The sequence below is a fragment of the Helianthus annuus genome, chromosome 13, assembly GCF_002127325.2.
Source record: "Helianthus annuus cultivar XRQ/B chromosome 13, HanXRQr2.0-SUNRISE, whole genome shotgun sequence".
Lineage (NCBI taxonomy): Eukaryota > Viridiplantae > Streptophyta > Magnoliopsida > Asterales > Asteraceae > Helianthus > Helianthus annuus.
The window spans coordinates 9,296,427-9,321,433 of record NC_035445.2 but is presented as its reverse complement, the minus strand read 5'-3'; the positions used below and the strand labels follow the sequence as shown (position 1 = coordinate 9,321,433).

The 25,007-nt window shown below is 39.8% G+C and overlaps 1 protein-coding gene across 1 annotated transcript; it reads right to left on the bottom strand.

The window, feature by feature from the left end:
• Positions 1 to 290: 290 nt before the first annotated feature.
• Positions 291 to 8,967, bottom strand: LOC110897633 (sodium/calcium exchanger NCL1). Its single transcript, XM_022144392.2, has 8 exons — positions 8,529 to 8,967; positions 7,588 to 7,752; positions 2,762 to 2,952; positions 2,367 to 2,660; positions 2,134 to 2,258; positions 1,634 to 1,856; positions 1,155 to 1,427; positions 291 to 696 (listed from the first exon to the last, which is right to left on the bottom strand). Exons 1-8 carry the CDS (start codon positions 8,965 to 8,967, stop codon positions 448 to 450), a joined length of 1,959 nt encoding a protein of 652 aa, XP_022000084.2. The 3' UTR covers positions 291 to 447.
• Between the last annotated feature and the right edge of the window lie 16,040 nt (positions 8,968 to 25,007).

Below are 25,007 nucleotides of genomic sequence, written 5' to 3'. Positions count from 1 at the left end.
AGATGAAGTCATGATTCCCGTTATGGTACCTTGTGTTGATGGATCACATACTAGAGAAAATTCTTAGTATTGTTGTTCTTCATAAGTTTTTGATCACTTATCATCAATATATATAAAGATTAATGAATAATGGCCATGAATAGTGATCCCTTATAAAAACTCTATGTATTCTCTATTAATGGTACCTAAAGGGAAATCATAATTGCCCCTTGAACTAATCAACTTTGACAATTACTACCATCAAGTAATTGTCGGGGACTAGTTATGTCATATTGATAACGTTACTCAAATGATCCGTAAGGCCACATCAACGAGTTATTTCTAACAAGACATATTATTACAATCCAGATTCTCAAACAATACAGATTTATGCGAAGGAAATGTGCAATGCGTGAAACTGACGTGAAAAGTACAGCATACCCGACGCCTCTCAGACTCGATCAAGTTTCAAGTAAACTGAAAAGCATCGTTTACAAAATAAACAACTACCATAGATAACGGATAGAGAGGGAAAGCGATGAGCAAAGTCCAGTCCGGAAACTTGGATGTGAAACTTGCGATAAGTCCCATTATCATGCAAACAATGACCACAACTAGAATCTCTGCTGAAAAATGCCACGTGAACCCACGGAAATATATGACTGAGACAAGAACAGAAAATCCTAGAATGTTGTTCAGGAAAACCTTGTGGTATATCTGCATTTCAAGAATATTGAGCTTGTAAATTACCACATGTGCAAGTAGATGGCAGAATTTAGTGTTGGCAAGATGGGCAGGTCCAGTAAGACAATAAATGGGCTCAACTGGCTTAGTCCAGAAACACTTTTCAAAATGGCTCTGGACAGTGGGCTTAGGTTAAAGGAGTCTTTTCAAAAAAGGTTGAAGTGGGTTATCCCATGAATTTATTATTTTTTTTTATTTTCTTATAAATACTTTACTGATGTTTTAGTAATTTGCTTTTAAATACTTTACTGATGTTTTAGAAGATTGTATGCGTAAAATATAGACTTTGGATGACTTTCACCCATTCGACATGTTGGCCTTTTCTTGTTATCTGGTTTGACCAATGTCACGGTTTTGAGACACAACCCATATTAACTCATTCATAGGAAAATATGGGTCGATCTACTTCTGGTATCAAGCGAGGGACAAACCTCAGAGAAAGTTAAAGATGTTGTGTGATGTCTCTTCTGACGTGCAGCTCTAATTGCTGCAATTGCGGTTCTAGCGTTTGTAGCCAATGGGACTAAGATGAATGACACATAAAAGGGCACTATCTTTACAGCGTTTGAAAATTGTCTAACACTCTCCACCAGTGGCTCAGCCAAGAATGTTATCATTAAGATTCCAACTATCAATAGTATTATTGCCTTAACCATTTCCTCTGTCTTCTCCTTTGCCTCAGTTTTATGATACTCGTCAGTTTCCTGTACGAAATTATTTGTGTTAGCAAGTTAAATGGGTTAGGCAACAGATAAGAATGACACATTATTAATTTATTACAGTATCAATCTAACTTTCAACCATTTGACTACTTTAACCGTTTCTAGTGGATCGAAATTGCCATCTCTAATTTTCTTTTGTTTTCTATTATTTCAGAATAAAACAGTGCTTTTATGATGATGTTTCTTACTTGGTTGTTGTCCTGCAACTGCTTTTGTAAGTCACATGAAGCGACCCATTTTTTAACTCCCAATCTGAATTCTGCTTTATCTATATTTCCATCTCCATCGACGTCCAAATGTCGCATTATGATATCCGCTATTTCGTCATCCACCAGTATCTCGTTATAGTTTCCCTTCAGTTCACTCCGTGTAATATATTTATTTTTGTCCGTATCGATGTAATCAAAGAAACTGAAAAGTTTAACAGAAAGTTAGACCTTATTGTAAGATATTAACAGAAGAGAAGTGGCAACATGGGTGGGTTTGAAACAAGACATTTATTAGTACGGATCGTACTCACAGCTTGGATTGATCTACACACACTTTTTAGTACATTTTATGAAAAATAACTAATACGTTATAAACATGAACCCTTTTAAATAAAACGCAACCAAAATCAACCCATTAAAAAGTTGATGAGTCACAATTGCCACTCTAACGCGTATACCAGTATAACGTCGCCAATTACCTATCTATGGCAGATTCATCTAGAGTTCCATCTGGTTTAAAAAGTTTCACTCCGGAAGAACGTTTCATGATACGCGACATTAGCTTTATCCATTTGTTCTTTTCTTCTAGTAACAGTTCCACAACCTGAAATATACAATCGAAAGGTATGATTAAGGAATAGCACATACCCCAAACCAATTTTCATATAAGTTCATTAAGCAGACTGATACTAGATCATTTTGTGACAGATACCTGATTGTATTTCGTCTTCTCTTTATCCATCGAATATGGATTATCGATTAACTTTTTTGTGTCATCAAGCCAGTTTTCAAACATTTCATAAAATTCTCCCTTGCTCATTATTGTACTTTCTTCGTTACCTTCAGCACTAGTTAACTTTTTCTCCATTTCCTTTTGTCTGATTATCAAATGTTTTTCTCTGTCCATCATAAGAGCCTGTACCTCATAAAATGGTACATGCATTTCGACTTTTTGTTCGACTTCTGCATACTCCAATCTCCTTTTCCATATCCTTTGCTCAGAACGCTGTAAAAAATGGTTTCCAAAGCGACATAACCAGAATAAAGTAATGCATCTACATTCCATAAACTTTTACCAACATTTTTGTAAATCAAACAAATGTATACCTGATAGCAGAAGTATGAGATTAAACAAACTACCGAAGCAGAAAGTGACACCAGTAGGACGATCTTGTGTTCTTGAGTAGAATATGATATACCAAAAACACTTGGAAATAGGATGATTAAAAATGGTATAAGTGAAAAGAACATAATTCTCGCATGAAAAGTGGTTTCCTCATCTGTATGAACACCCCACCCTATAAAAAACATATAAATTGTTGGGGTTTCTAGGGTTTTGATAGAATGAATAATATGTTCATATGAATATGAATTGATAAAATCGAAATTGTACAGAATGTTGAATACATATATTTGCGGCCGGTTAGGGTAACTGCCACAACCTTAGGTCATACTAATATCTAATAATAATAATAATATTTGTCACACTATCTAGATTATAATACATATATATATCTAATATCCTCCCGTAAGCTAGATAGTTTCCATATTGAGACGAGTCTTCAGCCTAGAGAAGTCTTTATTTTGTAATGCTTTAGTCATGATATCCGCAGTTTGATCTTTCGTTGCGCAGAATAATACTTCTACTTCTTTTTTCTTGATCAAGTCTCGAATGAAATGATACTTAACTCTAATATGTTTACTCTTGCCATGGTAAACTGGATCTTTTGCTAAACATATTGTGGACTTGTTGTCACAATAAATTGGTATTGGATATTCTATTCTTCCCTGAATCTCGTCAAGTATGCCTTTGATCCAAATTGCTTGACATCCGGCTAAAGATAAAGCCATATATTCCGCTTCCGTTGATGATAATGCCACAACTTTCTGTTTCTTCGATTGCCAGGAAATGGGACTTGACCCTAGAAGAAATACATGTCCGGAAGTGCTCTTGTTGTCGTCCACATTTCCTGCATAATCGCTGTCACTGAAACCCATCAGTTTTCCTTGTCCACCCTTTGAGTATGTGACCCCTTGACTTAATGTTCCTTTGATGTATTTGAGTATTCGCTTCCCTGCTTCCCAGTGGCTTTTCTTTGGATGTTCCATAAATCTGCTGATTTTCGTTACAGCATATGTTATATCTGGCCTGGTATTAGTAAGATACATAAGACTTCCAACAAGGCTTCGATATGTTCCTTCATCAGCAAATACTTCCGAATCATCCTTTGATAGTTTTAATCCATATTCCATGGGAGTGGAGACTGAATTACAATTAGTCATCCTATATTTATCTAATAAGTTTCGCATATATTTTCTTTGAGAGAGAATTATGTTCCCATTCTCATATGAAACTTCCATACCAAGAAAATAGTGTAGTTTCCCCATGTCAGTCATCTCAAACTCTTCCTTCATCATGCTTTTGAAAGAGTCAATTAAGTTCATAGAGTTACTCGCTATAATCAAATCATCCACATATAGACATATCACCAATTTTCCTTCATTGGTGTCTTTAACGAATAAGGTGTGTTCGTATGTGCACTTTTTGAATCCATGTAACTTAAAATAGTTGTCGATTCGACTGTACTATGCTCTAGGAGCTTGTTTAGTCCATACAGTGCACGTTTAAGAAGACATACCTTTTCTTCTTGCCCTTTCATGACATATCCCTTGGGTTGCTCTACATATACTTGTTCATTTAAGTTTCCGTTCAGAAAAGCCGTCTTTACATCCATTTGATGTAAATACCAGTCATTCCTTGCAGCTAATGCTAGAACTAGTCTGACCGTTTCAAACCGAATCACAGGAGCGAAGACTTCCTGATAGTCTATTCCATATTTTTGTTTATATCCTTTCACAACTAATCTTGCTTTGTATTTGTCTACGTTACCATACTCATCAAACTTAGTCTTATAAATCCATTTGACACCAATTGGCTTCTGATTCATTGGAGGATTTAGTAATTCCCATGTTTGATTTTTATATATGGATTCTATTTCTTTGTCCATAGCTTCTTGCCATTTAACATCTTTACTAGCTTCTTCATAAGATGCTGGATCTGCTTGTGCATAAAGGACGAAATTGACGGTTTGATTTCCACTATATTTGTGAGAAATCTCTTCTTCTGTAAGTTCACGTGTGTTCCTATAAATACTTCCTATAGTTCGAGTATTGATAGTTTCATTTTCTGAATCTGTAGAAGACTCATCGTTAAGTTGAATTCCGGAGTTTGACATTGATGTTTGTTCACTTGCTGTGCTTTCGGCTGTTGCTTCCATTCCGTCTTGACTGTTATTGATTTCAGGACTTCCGATAGCAACTCCATCTCCAGCAGTAGCATCCAGTATAGGTTCTGGATTTGATTGAGATGTTATAGCTGAACTATCCCCATTGTTCATCAGAAAAGGTGTCGATGTGGGTTCAGATTCAGATATCCAAGCCTTATTTTCGTCAAAGATGACATCTCGGCTAACTATAGTCTTATTAGTTAGCGGATTATAAACTTATATCCTTTTGTATTTGTACTATATCCTACAAATACAGTCTTTTTGGTTTTGATATCTAACTTACTTCGAAGTTGTTTTGGAATATGGACATATGCAAAACATCCAAACACCCTGAAGTGCTCAACACTTGGTTTTCGTCCATTCCAAGCTTCATATGGTGTCACATCTGGTCTTGTTTTCGTTACTGTACGGTTCAATATATAAGCAGAACAGGCCACGGCTTCGGCCCAATAACTATTATCTAACTTCTTCATGTTCATCATGCTTCGACTGAGTTCCATCAGAGTTCTATTTTTTCGTTCTGCCACCCCGTTTTGTTGAGGGGTATAGCTGTTCGTTAGTTGGTGGTGTATTCCACTCATCTTTATATAATCTTGGAATTCTTTGCTACAGTATTCGCCTCCCCGATCAGATCTTAGTGTCTTAATATTAAGATCTGATTGTTTTTCCATAAGTGCTCTAAATTGTTTGAAGTAACTTAAAGCTTCTGATTTTAACTTGAGAAAATACACCCATGTTTTTCGTCTGAAATCATCAATAAACGTAATAAAATACCTGCATCCACCAATAGACTCCGTTTTCATGGGGCCACATATATCGGTATGAACTATTTGTAAAGGTTTGTCCGTCGGCCACGTTGACTTCTTTGGGAATGGCTTTCTAGCATGTTTACCCGCAACGCATCCCTCACATATGTTTGAATTTTTTGTGATTCTTGGTATGCCTCGTACTAGTTCTTTGTTTCCCATTTCAATCAAGGTGTCATAATTTATATGTCCAAATCGTTCATGCCATAGGGTAGAACTATCAGTTGTTGTCATTGATAGTGCAAGTGACATGTCACTTTCAGGGTTCAAAGGAAACATTTTATTGTTTGTCATTTTAATGATCCCTATAATCCTGTCGTTTATATCCTTGATGATACACCGTTCCTTCATAAACTCTACTTTGTAACCCTTTTGTAGTAATTGGCCTATACTTAGTAAGTTATGCTTTAATCCCTTCACATAAAATACATTTTGAACCTTCTTTTTCTGACCTTTAATTGATATCATTACTTCTCCGATTCCTTGAACTTCTAATCGCTTATCATCCCCCGTTCTCACTTCCTTTTGAAGTGATTCATCTATCTTGACAAACAGGCCTTTATTACCTGTCATATGATTGCTGCACCCGCTGTCCAAGTACCAGCAATCTTCCTTAATCATCTCCTCCATGTTGAAAATCATAAACATGGTATCATCTCGTTGCTCATCTAATTCATCTTCCTTATGAATTAGAACATTGTCAGACCGTTCGTTCGTGTCCTTCTTTGGACAAAACTTGGCCGTATGTCCAAGTTTCTGACAATTAAAACATCTTATAGAGCCCCAAGATCTGCCTTTGTTTTTGCCTTTTCCCTTAAAATTCTGTCCGGATTTATCCGTGTTCGAATTCTGCATTTGAAATGCATGTTCTATGGGAACATCATCATACATTTTCATCCGTAGTTCATGGGATTGGAGTATGCCCATGAGTTCTTCGGTGGACATATTCTCTAAATCTTTTGTTTCCTCTACCGTGATAACCACAGACTCAAAGTTTCGAGTCAGGCTTCGTAGTATTTTTTCTACTACACGCTGTTCACTCACTTTTTCTTCATTCATTCTTAATTGATTTACAATTAAAGTTGTTCTATTGAAATAATCTTCAACAGTCTCACCCTCTTTCATCTTTAAAGCATCGAAACTACATCTTAAGGTTTGTAATTTTACCGTTTTGACGCGATTTTCTCCCCTGTAAGACTTGTGCAGTGTGGTCCATGCATCTTTTGACGTTTTCGCCATAGCAACACGTTCAAACACAGTTTCATTAACCGACTGGAATATGATATGCAGTGCCCTTCTATCTTTCTTCGTTGATTCCCGATGTGCAGCGATAGCGTTTTCTGAAGGATTCGTTCCTAATTCTTGATATCCGTCTTCTACAATACTCCATAATTCTTGAGATTCCAGTAAAACCCTTATCTGGATATGCCAGTGATAGTAATTCTCCCCAGAAAGTTTTGGAATTTGTGATTGAATGCCGGTTGCTGGATTCATTTGACAGAATATAGTCAATAACAGGAATCTGGATTTCGTGGTTGACAGTATACGATCGATTCGTGTGGCTCTGATACCACTTTGTTGGGGTTTCTAGGGTTTTGATAGAATGAATAATATGTTCATATGAATATGAATTGATAAAATCGAAATTGTACAGAATGTTGAATACATATATTTGCGGCCGGTTAGGGTAACTGCCACAACCTTAGGTTATACTAATATCTAATAATAATAATAATATTTGTCACACTATCTAGATTATAATACATATATATATCTAATATAAATGATCTCACATGCTTTTACGCAGATTCAAGATAATAGAAAATGATAATGATCATACCTGTTAAGGGATATGAAGAATTTAAACCCGTAAATTCTTTTCTGCTGAAGATGAAGCATGTTCCCCAAAGAAGTGTGAGAAGTAATACTGATGATCCAGCTAGCAACCCTGCACCTGTTACAACGTATTCTTGCGCTTTTTCTTGATTACAGGACAGTCCAGTTGCTAAGTTTCAAACAATTAAGGGAATAGATGTCAGAAAATAGTTTTGTAACTTGGAGCAATCACATTCAACTCGATGGTTATGATATACTACTTAACAACTTGGGAGTTAAATCCTAAAAAAAAAGATAAATTCACGGATTTGGAACTCAAGTTATCACACTGTGTAACAAGCATACATAATTAGTTAGTGTTAATCCCGATAAGTTACTGTTCTTCTAATAAATTTTGGGTTAAAATTGTAATTATTAATTCTAGTAGGATTATTATGTAATTAGTGTTAATTTTACCGAAATCATTGTATAGATTCTTTAAACAATCATGCCGGTTCAGATGTAACCGCAAGCGAAGTATGAATAGGGATGATCTGGTATGACTCGATCAACTGATTCGTTCAATCAGATTTCAAGTTAATAAAATATTTACACACATTCCATCACTGTTGTTTTATCAATTTTGGCAATAATATCATTGTTACTTCCATTGTTCGATTCAGGCAAGAAATACTTAAACCTTGTTTACATTAGATTTTTTTAACAACAATATGTTACTCCTAAATAACACCTAATCAGCCTGAAGTTGCAGGGATTTATTTCACGTGTCACTAGACCACAAGGCCATGGGCTGTTTACATCAGATGGTTCCATGTGTTGACTACAATAACTCATCACTGTTATTCTTGGTAATTCATTAAGGAAGCTAATTATAATTTGCATCACAGTAATTCATCAGATGGTTTCACACAGTTGATATGGAGGACATGAAAAAAGAGAACTTACCAAGAAGAATCAAAGAATCTGGAAGGGAGTCAAGAAGCTGAGAAAATATTGAAGCATAAATTTTTTTGCCAAGGACACGGAATATTCTCCCGTCACCACCAGCATAGGATTCACCATGATATAACAGGTACTCATAAATCACAATGAGGAAGATATGACTCGGGATATTCGTTGAACATGGCAAAAACCCGTACATCAGCTTACACTCCTCTTCAGAAGAATCGGTTCCTTTCAGACGTAGAATCGATTCATCACTCACACCATCCGACACCAACTCCACAGCATTATATTGCAAATGACGACTTACAACTTTCCCTACTAGTAGGAAATGAATAAAAACACAATAAATTGCACTTTTTGCAATTAGTTTTCCCATTTCCAAAATGGTAATTGTGTTGAAGGAAACAGTGTATAGATTTTGTCCAATATATAGAGCCATTAGGGAATCCGTGTAGTTATGAAACGAAGAAAGTCAACGTTTACTATTTCTTATGGTCTTTTCAGGATATTGTAAAAGATTAAGAAACGATTTAATTAAAACGAGTTTACTTTACGAAGCCGTTTTTAATACAAGAAGTCATCTCTGCATGTTGATAACTCGCAATTTTTTTAGTTTACCAATGCAACATCTTAGTTCACGTTCCTATCATTAAGGGGATAGATAAATAAACAAAACTAAAATATATATTTTTTTTACATAAACAAATAGTTTTTTAAGTTTTTAGTGGTGTGAACTTGGTAGGTAGAAATTAAATTGTTCATCATGACGATATAACCACTCCTGAGAGAAGCATCATATATACATCATCTCTACTAAGCTAGTTTTCAAATATTTGGGTTCATAACTATTGGAGTGCATTTGTGCAATATTAGGCTAAGGGTGTAGTGTCGGAATGAGGAAGGGTGAGGGTGAGGTGGCGTCGGCCCTGATGGAGTACAACCCCCCCCCCCCCCCCCTTCTTTTTGATCGGTGCAAATGGGAGTAATTCCCCGACCTCGCTGATGAAGTTTTGTTATTGATTTTTAAAAAATTCAGCCATTATACAATGGTCATATTTAAAAAAAAAAAATTTTTTTGTTAAATTTTAAAACCTACATCTACCCACACATTTAAACATAAAACTCACGATCCTCTTCACCTTCGTACAATCCTCTTCTTCAAATCACAAAAAAGTAAACTATATGGATGTCCCTATGGTTAACCAAAATTTTGGATTTAGTCGCTAGTTTTTCAAAAGTATACAGATGGTCCCTGTGGTTTGCATTTTTTAATGTATTTAGTCCCCAACTTTTGCAAAAGGTACAAGGATGGTCCCCGTGGTTTGCACTATATAATACATTTAGTCCCCAATGTTTATTAACTAAATGTGTTACAAAATACATACCACATGGACCATCTATCTACTTTTGGCTAAAGTTGAGGACTATATGCGTTACAAAGTGCAAACCATATGGACCATCCGTGTACTCTCACAAAAAAAAAAAAAAAAAAAAAAAAAAAAAAAAAAAAACTCTATAAACCTTTTATATAATTTTGTTAAAATTTTGTTAGTAGCCATGAGTTCATCAATCTTCTGATGGAAACACTGTAAACTTTTACATTAGCGCGATGATGGAGACCACAAAAAATATTTTAGAGTTTGGAAGCAGACGAAGAAACTTTAGATTCAAGAACAAGGAGTGTTGTGCTAAATAGAGATCGGAAGAATACATTATTTGTTTACATTCAGTTTTTTAGAAATAAATGTTGTTCTTAGTATAAGTATTTTTAAGAATTTTTAGAAATAAGTGTTGTGCTAAATGTTTTCTTACTATAATTTATTAACGTTTTCAAACTTTATTAAAGGTGCACATGATGGTTTGGTGGCCGACTATTTTGATGAAAACTGTGTGTACACCAACGAACAATTTAGGCATCGGTTTCGTATGAGTCGTTGCTGATTGTTCTTACGTATTGCCAATGATATTACGATGAGTTTTTCACATTACGATATGATGTCAGAATGAAAACGGGTTTTTGTGAGGACGGTTTTCGTCGACGTTATGCTCAGGTAATATCTAAGTAACCTAGTCCAATATGCTCGGAATTCATTTGATTAGGTGACATAAACAAGATTACATAATTTTCAATTTTTCATTAAACATTTTACAGCTCTTAGAAACAAATGGATAGGACTTCGTCGTCCAGTTCACAAAATCGATACTAAGCACTCCCGCACGACTATTTATAGACACTACCTAGCCTTACTTCGTGTGAATGAGACTATCTACACTACAAAAAAAGTCATCTAATGGCACAATGGCATTTAGGTTTTGTGCCACTAATTTTTGTTTTTAATGGCACTTTAGGTATTTAACACATACATTTAGTGGCATTTAACTTTTATGTCACTAATCAAGGCTCTTAGTGACATTTTGCATATGCCACCAAAATTTTCTATATGTTTTAATGGCACTTTGCCTCTGCCACAAAAATTTTTGAACAACTAATTTAAAATTTTCACCATTTTCCTCTTTCCTCTTTGAAACCTAAAAATTTCCCTAGAAATTTCTTCTTCTCTTTCACCAAAGATCAATTTCCCTCCCAAATCATTTCATATTCCCGCTCATTCCCCTAACTCCTCATCGATTTCCCTCTCATTCTCACAAAAAAACAATTTCCCTCACTCTAATTTTTATCTCTCCAAAATCTCGTCCATTGCGTTCGCTCTGTTTGAATATGACCAGTTCCTACGCCGAACAAAGACGATTGTGCTACTGTTTAAATCACGACATCAATTTGGTAGGTAATCAATCATAAATCTCTAATTTTAATTGTTGCGCTCCTTGTTTTCTTTTTAATTGTTGATGGATTTGTGTGCAGTTTCTATTTTGAGGTGCAATGTAGTGTTGGTACACTAGGTGGGTGTTTGGGATTCCTTATTTTACACCAATTTTAAAGTTATTGTTTTTTTTTAAAGTTAATAAGTTAAAAAATAATGTTTAGCAGAGCGAAACAGATTGTTCAGAAGTTTCCATAACAACTATTTATATAATCCAGTTAAAGATACGTCCCATACCGTATCCTGAATAAACAAACATGTCATTACAGATAATCATCCAAACAAGAAATTCCGTCCGACAACTCAGATTCAAATATTATTACAGCAATTGTTTATCTGCTTCTAGACCCCTATTCTGTTGACTTTCTGGCTGTAATGCCAGAGGACAAGATCTACAGACAACTATGCCCCATACACTTGTTCTTGGCAGACAACCATTTGTTGGGGGCTTCTAGAAACTTATTCTAGCCTCGCTTTCCTAGCAAATAAGCATCCTAAATACCTGTTACATACGTTAAAATAAAGTCAATACATATAATGTAAAGGTGAGCATACAAGTTTGATAATAGCATATAGTATTTGAATAGTTTACGAATAACCAGCACGTACACAGAGGAAAATGAAGCATGTTAATTATCGACATGGACCTATCGATACCAATGACTGCGGGTTGACCGTCCGAGACGGTTCGCAATACATGATTACCACCGTAATCCATGCAAGTAATTGTCCTTAACAACCCCCGTGTGAACGGGTGCTGAGTCCAAACTATAGTACTATGTCGTTAAGGCAGGTAGACAGCATTCCATGTGTAAACACAATCAACAAGCATTCATTAAGTCACGTAATACATGCATATTGGTTAGCGTTCAAATAGTTTGAGTAGTGTGATCGTTTGTGTTTTGATATAAGCAACGTATGTAACACCCAAAAGTGGTAAAAGCAAAAAGGGATCGAGTATACTCACAGTGGTTGATTATGGATTGAAGGGAGCGCTGAGAGTAGGGTTAGCCTGAATAGTTCGATAGCACAACAATGAGTAACGTGGAAAAACAGACAAGTGTGAATGGATCGAATGGGCTGGTCGATCGAACGGCAGGTTCGATCGGACGGGCTGTTCGATCGGCTGGTAGGTCCGTTGAACAGTCCTGTTCGTTCGGCCGGTAGGCTCGATCGGCAGGGCCATTCGAGTGGATTGTTTCTTCCTATGGTGTGTTTGTGTTTGAGGATTTGAACTTTCGAAGTTTTCGTTGTAGTATATGAGAGCACTAAGGTGTTCTTACCTTTCAGGTCGATCAATCGAACGGTCCGTTCGATCGGCCGGCTTAACCGATCGGCTGGGAACTTTTGAAGTGGTTCTCAACAGGATATCGCTCGATCGAACAGACTGTTCGATCGGCTGGCATTCCCTACTACGAACGAGTTGTAAAATCAATCAAGTGTTGAAGCATTGTATCTCATGATCCGAAGAGTAATGTTTACCAACCGAGTAGCATACTCGATCGAACATCACTTCGTCAATACTATACCTCAGGAAGTTTGAAAAGTGAGACGCCATGTGCTAGCCGATCGGATGGCCCGATCGATCGGCTGGCATGTCCGATCGGCTGGGCTGTTCGAACAGCCTAGCCGTTCGGCCAGCAAGTCTGACCTGGTCGGCCTTTCGTCTAACTCTTGGCTGTTTAATTACTTGTTGTCATATCGAGGTAGTTTGATAACGAGTTGAACTATGATATCCTCCGTTCCTACTCGTTTCTTCGGCTCGGACAGGAATCACCCAAGTCCGGCCGGTGAACGGTTCGGAACGTCGGTTTAGAGTTTAACCCATCGTCGGTGAACCTTGTATATAGAATCCGAATCTTGAACCTCTTAACTGTTAGAACGATTAGTTAGCCGGTTCAAGCTCCGTTTCTACCGGTTTTAAGGTTTCGAGTGTAAAAGGTTGAAGAAAGTGGAAATTATTCATAAAAATGTTAAGTTTCTTACTAATATTAGTTTGTTTATGTGGAAACCGGTCAAGAACACCATGATGACATCACCCAAGAACACTTAGATCTTGGTGATTTCATGGTTAGAAATCAAGTTTTGAAAGATAGAAAGGTGTAGAATCATGCAATGATCAAAACCGTACAAGAATTAGAGTGAAAACTTACCGGAGTTGAGAGAAATCTGAGAAAAGGTGAAGAAGAAGGCTGGTTCGATAAGAGCTTTCCAAAAATAGAAAGTGTGACAATGACAACCCTATTTATAGGCTCCAAAAGAGGAAAGTGGCAGCCGATTGGCCAGGAGCTCCGATCGAACGGGCTACTCGATCGGCTAGGAAGATGCTAGCCGATCGGCTGGCCTGTTCAACCAGGATGCCTCCTGTTCGATCCGCGACCCACTTTGAGCGTTTCGCGACGATTTTCGATGTTTTGATTTTGATGGATGATGATACGAATACGATAGAGTTCCTAGTCAAATTACTTTCAGTCTCAACCACTATATCTAACATACAATCTTCTACAAGTCACGTTTCGATGTCAGTTTCGATTGAGTTCGATTGCCTTTCGATTTTCGATTCGATTTTCGATTCGATTTTCGATTGAATACCACACCAAACATATAAGTAAACACGCACAAGTAACACATAAGGCACACACACACGTAATACAATACCAGAGTTCACATAATTCGAGTCTCGAGTTTGATTGATGAATCGATTAGCTTGATTATTGATTGATTAACTTTATCGCATTGTTACTTTCTACTATTCACAGTCGTAAATCGGTCGCATTGATTAAACATTCGATTACTTCGATTCTTTCTGATTACAACACTTACTCCACATAATACAAAAAGTAAAAAGAAACATTAGCAGTCAAAGTTGACTTGGACTTTGACTTTGACTTTGACATTCAAAAACACGGGGTGTTACAGCCTCCCCTTGTTTAAGGAATTTCGTCCCGAAATTAGGCTCGAAGCTGCACATCACCGTGAGTCATTTGACCAATTTGACGCTTCAGATCTATTTAAACAACTGCGGGTACTTGGCCTTCATGTCGCTTTCGAGTTCCCAAGTGAACTCCGCGCCTCGTTTGCCCTCCCATCGGACCTTCACGATAGGAATGCGTGAGCGTCTGAGTTGCTTGCTTTGGCGATCCATGATTTCGACAGGCTTTTCCACGAAGTGTATGGTTTCGTTGACCTGAAGATCGTCGAGTGGTATGATTAGGTCATGATCAGCAAGGCATTTTTGGAGGTTAGAGACGTGGAAAGTCGGGTGGACGTTACTGAGTTCCTCCGGTAGTTCGAGTCTGTAGGCGACTTTTCCGATCCTTTCCAGAATCCTAAAAGGTCCAACATATCGAGGCGCGAGTTTCGCTTTCTTGCCGAATCTGACTACACCCTTCCAAGGGGATACCTTTAGGAGTACGTAGTCGCCAACGTCAAATTCAAGGGGCTTGCGTCTTCTATCGGCGTAACTTTTCTGTCTGTTCCGAGCTTTCACCAAGTTGTCTCGAATCTGGTGAATCTTGTCAGTCGTTTCTTGTAGAATCTCGGGACCGGTTAGTTGCGAGTGACCGATCCCGTGCCATACAATAGGCGATCGACATCTTCTACCATACAAAGCCTCGAAAGGTGCCATTTGGATGCTGGCATGATAGCTGTTATTGTACGAGAATTCCACCAATGGAAGGTGTTTGTTCCAACTACCACCAAAATCTATGACACACGCTCGAAGCATTTCTTCAAGAGTACGGCTCGTTCTTTCAGTCTGTCCGTCGGTTTGAGGATGGAATGCAGTACTTAGATTAAGCGACGTACCAAGGGCCGCTTGAAACGTTTCCCACAATCGTGAAGTGAACCGAGCGTCACGGTCTGAAATGATATCACGAGGCGTACCATGATTATAAATGATCTCGTCGGTGTAGATTTGGGCTAGTCGCTCCACCTTGTAGTCTCCTCGTATCGGCAAAAAGTGGGCTGATTTCGTTAGACGATCGACTATGACCCAAATACTGCCGTGACCTGATGGCGTGGGCGGGAGTTTTGTTATGAAATCCATAGCTATACTCTCCCACTTCCATATAGGTATCGGCGGTTGTTCGAGTAAGCCAGAAGGTCTTTGATGTTCAGCCTTGAATCTTGCGCAAGTTAGACAACTTCCAACGTAGAGGGCGATATCTCGTTTCATGCCCGGCCACCAGTACTTATAGCGAGGGTCCTGGTACATCTTATCTGCACCGGGATGAATAGAATACCGGGATTTGTGGGCTTCATTCATGATAATCTTTCGCAATTCGGTCCGCTTAGGGATCCAAATTCGGTCCAGATAATAGAATATCCCATCGGATTTTGCTTACTAACTGAGCTCCATCGTGATAGATTCTCTCTTTCTTCAATGTACGCTCGTTAAAGCAAGCATGTTGAGCTTCGCGGATAGGGGTTTCGAGATTGTGCTGGGCTTGGATGTTTCGAGTACTGAGCACGTAACTCTTTCTGCTGAGCGCGTCGGCAACCACATTCGCCTTGCCTGGGTGATAACGAATCTCACAGTCGTAATCGTTGAGAAGTTCTACCCATCGACGTTGACGCATATTAAGCTCTCTCTGATTAAAGATGTGTTGTAAACTCCTGTGATCAGTGTAGATCGTACACCTAGTGCCATACAGGTAGTGTTGCCAAATCTTCAATGCAAAGAAAACCGTGCCTAGCTCGAGGTCATGGGTTGTATAGCTCTTCTCGTGGATCTTGAGCTGACAAGATGCGTAGGCTATAACCTTGTCTCGCTGCATGAGGACACAGCCGAGGCCAAGGTTAGAAGCATCACAGTAGACAATGAAATTGTCGCTTCCGTCGGGCAGCGTAAGAATCGGAGCGTTGCACAGCATATTCTTGAGGGTTTGAAAGGCAGTCTCTTGTGCGTTTCCCCACACAAAAGGCTTGTCCTTATGAGTAAGAGCGGTAAGTGGCACAGCGATCTTGGAGAATCCTTCAATGAATCATCGATAATAGCCCGCTAGTCCGAGAAAAGAACGAACTTCTGATGGGTTCTTAGGCGTAATCCAGCTTTTGACGGCTTCAATCTTCGCGGGGTCGACATGGATGCCCTGACTATTCACGATGTGACCCAGAAACTGAACCTCCTCCAACCAGAATTCGCACTTGGAGAATTTGGTGTAGAGTCGGTTCCCCTGGAGTAACTCGAGAACCAAACGTAGATGTTGCGCGTGTTCGGCTTTCGTTTTGGAGTAAATCAAGACATCGTCGATGAACACGATGACGAAACGGTCAAGATAAGGCTTACACACGCGATTCATCAGGTCCATAAAAACCGCGGGTGCGTTGGTTAGACCAAAGGGCATAACAACAAATTCATAATGGCCATAACGGGTTCGAAAAGCGGTTTTGGGGATGTCTTCCTCTTGAATCCGTAGCTGATGATATCCTGAACGCAGATCGATCTTAGAGAAACATGATGCACCTTGTAGCTGATCAAACAAATCGTCGATTCGGGGCAAGGGGTATCGGTTCTTGATGGTTAGCTTATTCAATTCCCGATAGTCGATGCACATCCGGAATGATCTATCCTTCTTTTTGACGAAGAGGACTGGCGCGCCCCAAGGAGAGGTGCTTGGGCGAATGAAGCCTTTTTCGAGTAATTCCTGGAGTTGATTCGAGAGTTCCCTCATTTCGGATGGTGCGAGTCGGTAAGGGGCTTTGACAACGGGGTTAGCTCTAGGAATGAGGTCGATGCGGAAGTCGATTTCACGACTTGGTGGTAGTCCGGGAAGATCATCAGGGAACACCTGAGGAAATTCACGAACCACTGGGACGTCTTTGACTTCAACTTTCTTTTTCTTTTCCTTCTCCGCCACTACAATGTTGGCCAAGAAGGCTCGGTATTCCTTGCGGAGATACTTGTTGGCGTGGACGCATGACATAAGCTTGAGACCTTTCGACGCTGTTTCACCGTATACACACAATAGATCACCATTCGCGAGCGAGAATTGTATCATCTTTTCAAAGCACACAACTTCAGCATGGTTTTCGCGAAGAAAGTCCATGCCTATTATGACATCAAAGATTTCGAGTTGCATTGGAATAAGGTCGATTGGAAAGATGTGATTGTTGAGTTCGAGAGTACAATCACGGAGTACAGAATTAACGGCAATAGTTCTTCCCGTAGCGACTTCGACTTCGAATGACGAGGACTGATAAGAGCGCTTACGACTAAGGAGCTTCTGGAATTCAAACGACACAAAGCAGTTATCGGCTCCAGTATCAAACAAACATGATGCATAAATACCATTCACAAGGAACGTACCATTAACCACGTTGTTATCTGCCTGAGCCTGACGGGTATTGATGTTGAAGGTTCGGGCATGGGCTGCTTGCTGCTGTTGCTGAGGCTGCTGTTGTGGCTGTTGCTGCTGGGGCTCTTGCTTAACCACCCTGTTCGGGCACCTGTTTGCAAAGTGGTTAGGGTCACCACATGCAAAGCAGACTCGAGCATTGGCTGCTGGTGCTTGAGCTGCTTGTTGGCCTTGTGCGGCAGGGAGTAGAGCTTGGTTGACAGTGGCTTGAACTGGGGCTTGACGGGGACCATAGCGACAGTTCGCAGTGAAATGACCGTAAAGGTTGCAGTGAGCGCAAAATCGACAGGCTAGACCCACCGGGTGATGATACGAACACGTTGGGCAGAGTGGGTGAGGGCCTGTGTATGCACGCTTCGCTGGCGGTGCATTGATCACTGGAGCTGAGCGGTGCTGTTGCTGCTGTTGAGCTGGTACAGCTTGTAGAGGAGCAGCAGCGGTTGTCACAGAACAGTTCTTGTTGCTGGAGCTGTTGTTGTTGTGCTTCTTCTTTCTTCTCGATGACTTGGAGGATTGAGCAGTGGTGTTGTCGGTGGATGCTGATGTAGCTTGGTGCAGAGACTTGGTTTGCTTATCCCAGAAACCGGCCTTTACCCGCTTGTCGTTGATCTTAGCGGCTAGCAGGTAGGTTTCCTCGATCGTTGCTGGCTTGGAGGCGTGAACAAAATCTGCTACACAGTTTGGCAGAGCTCGGATATACTTCTTGATGGTCATTTCTGGAGTCTTGACCTGATCGGGACAGATGATACTGAGCTGCTTGAAGCGAGCGGTGAGAGCAGCGTTGTCTCTGTCCTTCTGCTTAATGACCCAAAATTCATCCTCCAGCTTTTGGCGTTCATGAGGAGGCCAGAATTCATCGATCATAATCGCCTTCAGTTCCTCCCATGTCAGCTCGTATGCTACATCATTCCCACGCTTGTTTCGTTCAGCAGTCCACCAGTCTAAAGCACGGGACTGGAAGACGCCGGTAGCATTGAGAGTGCAGAGATTTTCGGGGCATCCACTTTGTCGCAGGGTGACTTCGACCGAGTCGAACCAATGAAACATGGCAGTAGGGCCATCCTCACCGGTGAACTCCTTCGGTCCGCACGCTTTAAACTGCTTGAAGCTAAAAGCAGTCTTGCTGGAATCTTTAGGGGTATCAGCATGAGATCCTTCAGACGACTTGCTAGCGTTTTCATACTGTCACACCCTGGCTTTTCGGAAGCGTGGTTAATTTGGTGTGACTTCTTAATACCATAGCTTAATCATAACAAAGCTATATGAAAATAAAACCATGCAAGATCATCCATTGATTTAAGTTTCAAAACAAAAGTAACACAACATTGTCTTAGGGCGTTGACTCATCCAATGGAAACTACAACCTGATAACATAAAAACATTGTTCAGAAGACACAAACATCAACATGATAAAAACGCAGTTTAAGAACTGTGACTCGTCCAGGAAAAAGTCACATCCCTTAAACTTGGATGACCTCGTAACTCTTTGCAGCGGGAAAACGTAACATACCGCGCCAGATCTTTAATTCCTTGAAATACATGTAAGTTGGAAAAATCAACAAAAATTGTTGAGCGAGTTCATGTGTAAGTGAGTAATAAAACCTTTGAATGTATAAAATCCTGGTATGTAGCAAATAAGGAAAAAGAGATCACCAATGGTTTGCAAGGCCATTGATATGTGTGAAGTGCAAGTAGGAAGACTCAAACCTAGCGGATTTGGCGTTGGGCACAAAGTCACCCCGAGGTCCGTTACGCTGGGCCTGGGGCTGGGCTCGCTACACCCAGATAGATCTACCGCTACTGTCCCTCGGTCCTACAATGAGGATTAATGGCCTCAAGTTGTGCCTACCCACTCACATAATCTAAGTAGTAACCCTCCTTACGCTAACCATACCATGTATAAAGTACTTGTAATCATAGTAACATGTATTTCACCCCCGCAGTTTAGAAAAATGAAAACAGTTAAGAGAAAAGGGGGACATGAACTCATAGTGGTGCGTCTCTAACAAGAAAACCTCCTGATCAATCTGCTATGCGACGACCTACACATACTAACTTCTATTAGACGGACGGCCGTGCCTTAGCTTAAGGTTTAATGTCTTTGGGAAATAGTTAGACAACTATTTCGTAATTATACTTAGTAATTATTTGGTAGATATTTTCCTTCCCAAGGATGGGGGTTTTAATACATGTGCGTTCGTATAATCTTTGAAATATATTATTAAGTCTCACTTAAAATATATTTTAATCCTTTCTCCAAAATATAAATATTTTTCACAAAAATATTATATTTTATTCCATATAATTTTCCAAAATAACATTTTTAACAAAGTACGCATCCAGTTAGTAATTTCCAGAAATACGTAAGTTACGTTTAAAGATCGGGTGGTAATAATAATACCGTTGTAACTTAATTATTTATGGTGAAGGCGTTCGCATTATTTTGGAATCGTTAACATCTGGTTATATTATTTTTACCCTAAAAATAATATTTGTATAGTTCACAAAATAATCGTAAAAATCTCACAAGTGTTGTTATGAAAATATATATACTAAATATATATTTATCAAGTTTTATTTTGTGAAAATCCCACCTCCGACACTTAGAAATGTTGTAAATAAAATCGTGGCGAAATTTACATTTTTGAAAACAAGTTAGAAACATATTTATAACACTTGTGGTGAAAATATTTCCAAGTGTTAGGTTTTTGGAAAAATTTCGCCAGAGTTTCCCCTGTAACTGGAGGTGGCCACGCTTTCAAGCGTATCATTTTCTTTTATAATTCAAATCAACAATGTTCCCAACATTGACAAACAATATTCAAACCATCAAACTAGTCAAAATAGATATAAATCGCAAGAATACATGAACTTGTGGTTTATCTAAAATATGTAGTAATTTCCCCATATTTTTAGTAGACCTTTTTATAAATCAATTCGGTTTCTTGAAAGTCTCGTTTTTAAAGAAGTTACATCTTTACAACTTCTTGTCAACATTTACAAAAATAGTTCTTTTGTCAAAACTTTGTGTTATACAAGCGTCCATACACTTGTGTGTTTACAAAAATCACTCTTGTTCATGTAAAACCCGGTTTAGAAAATATGATTTCTTTTGACGCTTGGTCCTTTGAAAATACCACTTGTAGATCCGTAGATCTACTAGTTTACAACTCTATTTCATAAGAAAGATTGATTTTACACAAGTTCATGCTTAATGTGTAGTAGTGTTCATCATTTAACCCCTTTCACACTAAAACATAATCTAGGTCATGTTACATGGACATGACTTAGCCGGGTTAGATGACGATCCGAGCTACTACAATCATAGATCAACACTAAATAATCAAAATAAAACAAGTCTTGCAAGTTATACACAACTTCATAGCTTTTATCCAACATATTTATCACTTTTATAAACTTTTAGTATATCATCTTGCATGTTCATGATTTTTAACCGACAAAGTTCGTTTTAACCACTTTAGAATAGATCAAAGTGTCGTTTAGAGTCACTTACTACTAGCTCGAGGCTAGGGAAGAAACTAGTCGAAGATCGGGTGGATAAAAGCAATGTAGTGAGGTCCTTCACAATCCGAGTGCACCGGGCTTCCTCGTACGCGATCCTCCACACTTGTGTGCACTTGAACTTGCAAGATCAAAATCGAAAATTGATGGTGGTGGTGCTTGGGGTTTCGGCCGAAAGTTCAAAGAGAGGGAGAGAGTGGAGTGATGTTGGTTAAGTGGTGAAATGATATGTTAGGCTTAAGCTTAAACTTATAGACAAAACTGTCACACCCCCAAAATCCACACGCGGAGTACCACCGCTTGGAGGCGTGACATGACCAGGATCAAGCCATCAATCATATTGAACATAGTGTATAATAATTAAAGTAGTTTGTAAAACCCAATTCAATACAATTGATGCTCAAACCAAACAAAACATAATTTGAGTAGCGGAAGCATAAGTATGTAAACCCAATGTAAATCATAAGTTCAATTGTTTAAACGATTAACATGGCATCCACGATCCATGTCCCACAACGACCTGCTCCTCCCTGTGCAAGCTCCATAAGTACCTAAGGTCCTGCAAGGCATGCAGCAGAGAGTCAACAACTAGTTGAGCGAGTACACAGAAAGTAAGTTCGTAATAGCAAAACGTCTGTTCATTTAGTGGGGGCTTCCCATGTATGTATGTACTACTAGTGGGGGCTTCCCATATTAATATTTACTAGACTATTTGCAACCATGTGTTCTTCTTAGCCCGAGAACAGGAATACGTACAAGGTCACGTAGGTTTTACGTGAGTGCCCTTCCCCGAGGACAGTGGTACGCGTGGGGTTTACGTAGGTTTTACGTAAGTGTCCTTCCGACCCGGAAGACAGTAGTAGGTATGAGTTTACGTAGGTTTTACGTAAGTGTCCTCCCGACCTGGGAGACAGTGGTAGATACTAATTTACGTAGGTTTTACGTAAGTGTCCTGACTAACCTGAGGAAGATGGTATATAGTCTAGCAATAACGTAAGTACGAGTAATTATCCATTTCAAACCTTCCAACCCATTCCCAACCCGGGAATCCCATGCCTTGGCTGTGTGAACTCACCTTGGTTTGCTCGGCAGATACACAGAAAGTCAATCAAGCTATAGGGTGGTCAACCATGTCCTACCATGGTTACCATACAAGTCAGGTTCATATTCAAGTAGTGCACGTATATTCTACACGTATTGTACACAAATAACGATCTTGGCAGTTCAACAACAGTATAGTCATGCAAACAAGTCCAAGTATGCGGCCCAAATGGTTGGGCTCGTAACAGTGTGCAGGGTCCAAAACAATGTGCACGTGTTCCCGGTCTCGAGTCGAGACTAGAGGTCTCGAGTCGAGACTAGGCGGTCTCGAGTTGTGCTGGCCTCCAGGTCTCGAGTCTCAACAAGGAGGTCTCGGGTCATCATGTACTAATCAAGACTTCACGGTCTCGAGTCGCAACCGGACCCGCAACCGTGGTCTCGTATTGTGCTGTTTGTGTCGGTGTTGTGGTCTCGAGTCGAGACTAGGGGGTTCTCGACTCGCAACCCTTGTCGAGATCAGAGGTGTAACAAAATTTCCTTAATTGTAGTCCATTATCTCCGTAACAATTACAAACAACTTTGGCAGTTTCAAAACAGATCAAATCAACAATTACTCGGCAATCATGCACATTCATATTACCATTATCATCAATTAACAACTTTCCAACTATCCAATTAACATACAATCGATTGAACAAGGCATATTCTAATCAATCTCATGAACCCTAACATGATCATCAACCACAACATGTTAACAGATTTGTGTCTTTGATATCTAGCATACACTCGGACATATCATCACTACAATTCGATCCACAAGAACATAATCATACAATATAGTATTGTTCATCATGCAACACCTAAATCAAGGATACTTGTATATCGTCTAAAACACATGTACCGAATACATAATATCATCAATAAACATCACTAGCATGAAACCCTAGTTCGTAACATGCCATCAAACATAGCAAGCAATCAAGAATTAACACTAACCAGAAAACCGAGAAGCCTAGATTGCATGAGATGGTTGGTTTCGGGTGAGGGCTGTCGTCCGGTTCCAAGAGAAAACGAGAGAGAGAGAGATAGGGCTCCTAGGGTTTGTGTGTGAAAAGTGTTTTGCAAGTGTGAGGAGTTTACCCCTACTCCTAGTGTTATGTGTAGAGAGGGAGAGTGGGCCGAACCCTTTACACGGGTTGCCCTCTTGGTCTCGAGTCATGCATAGTGGGCCGAGAATAGTGTGGCGAGGGACAGGGTGTGCGGCCCAGTTTAATAACACGTAACACATAGCATAACAAAAACATAATATTCAACGAAATCACACATCAACTAATCACGTAACGTTCATACGAGTTAACACCTATTACAAGAGACGGTTCTAAAATACGAGTTGTCACATTATCCCCAACTTGAAAGAAATTTCGTCCCGAAATTTGGTACGTACTCACTGAGGAAGCTAGGTAAGTTGTATCGTTTACTGGTTTTCCTGGGGTGTCACATCCTCCCCCCGTTGATCTGGAATTTCGTCCCAAAATTCTGTGGTAGCTTCAGCCTCAGTAGTGGTTATACTGTTCGTGAATAACTGGGGGTACTTTTCTTTCATCTGATCTTCTCGTTCCCAGGTGAACTCTGGGCCACGACAGGAGTTCCAACGAACTCGAACAAGAGGGATTCTCTTGTTCTTGAGGACCTTAACATCCCGGTCCGTGATTTCTACTGGTTCCTCGACGAATCGGAACTGCTCGTCGATAGTGAGTTCCTTCAGAGGAACTATGAGGGTCTCATCTGACAGGCACTTCTTCAGATTCGACACGTGAAAAACGTTGTGAACTGCACCGAGTTCAGCTGGTAGGTTTAGTCTGTAGGCTACTTTGCCTATTCTTTCTATGATCTCGAACAGTCCGACATACCGCGGATTGAGCTTGCCCCGTTTGCCAAAACGGACCACACCCTTCCAGGGTGAGACTTTGAGTAAAACCCAGTCCCCGACCTGAAATTCCAATGGCTTCCTACGCTTATCCGCGTAGCTTTTCTGACGGTCGCGAGCTGCCGCCATGCGTTGTCGTATCTGTGCAATCTTTTCCATGGTGTCCACTATAAGTTCTGGACCCGTGATCTGACTATCCCCCCACCTCTGTCCAACAGAGAGGTGACCGGCATTTGCGCCCGTACAATGCCTCGAATGGAGAGGCTTGGATGCTGGTGTGGTAACTGTTATTGTACGAGAACTCCACCAAAGGGAGATGTTTTTCCCAGCTGTTGCCGAAATCGATAACACATGCCCGAAGCATGTCTTCTAGAGTTTGTATCGTGCGTTCAGACTGTCCATCCGTCTGAGGGTGGTATGTTGTGCTCATGTCTAGCTGTGAGCCAAAAGCTTTGTGCATTGCTTGCCATAGTTCTGAAGTGAATCGTGCATCACGATCCGAAATGATAGAGGTGGGCACCCCGTGCCTTGAGACTACTTCCTTCAAGTATATGTCTGCTAGTGTAGAAAACTTGTCTATTTCTTTGATCGCCAGGAAATGAGCAGACTTGGTGAGTCGATCCACGATCACCCAAATCGTATCTTTCCCACGCTGGGACCTAGGCAGGCCAGTAACGAAATCCATGGAAATTTCCTCCCATTTCCACTGTGGTATCTTTGGTTGCTGGAGTAGACCTGCTGGTTTCTGATACTCTGCCTTGACTCTTGCACAGGTCAAGCACATGCTGACATAGGTAGCGATGTGGGC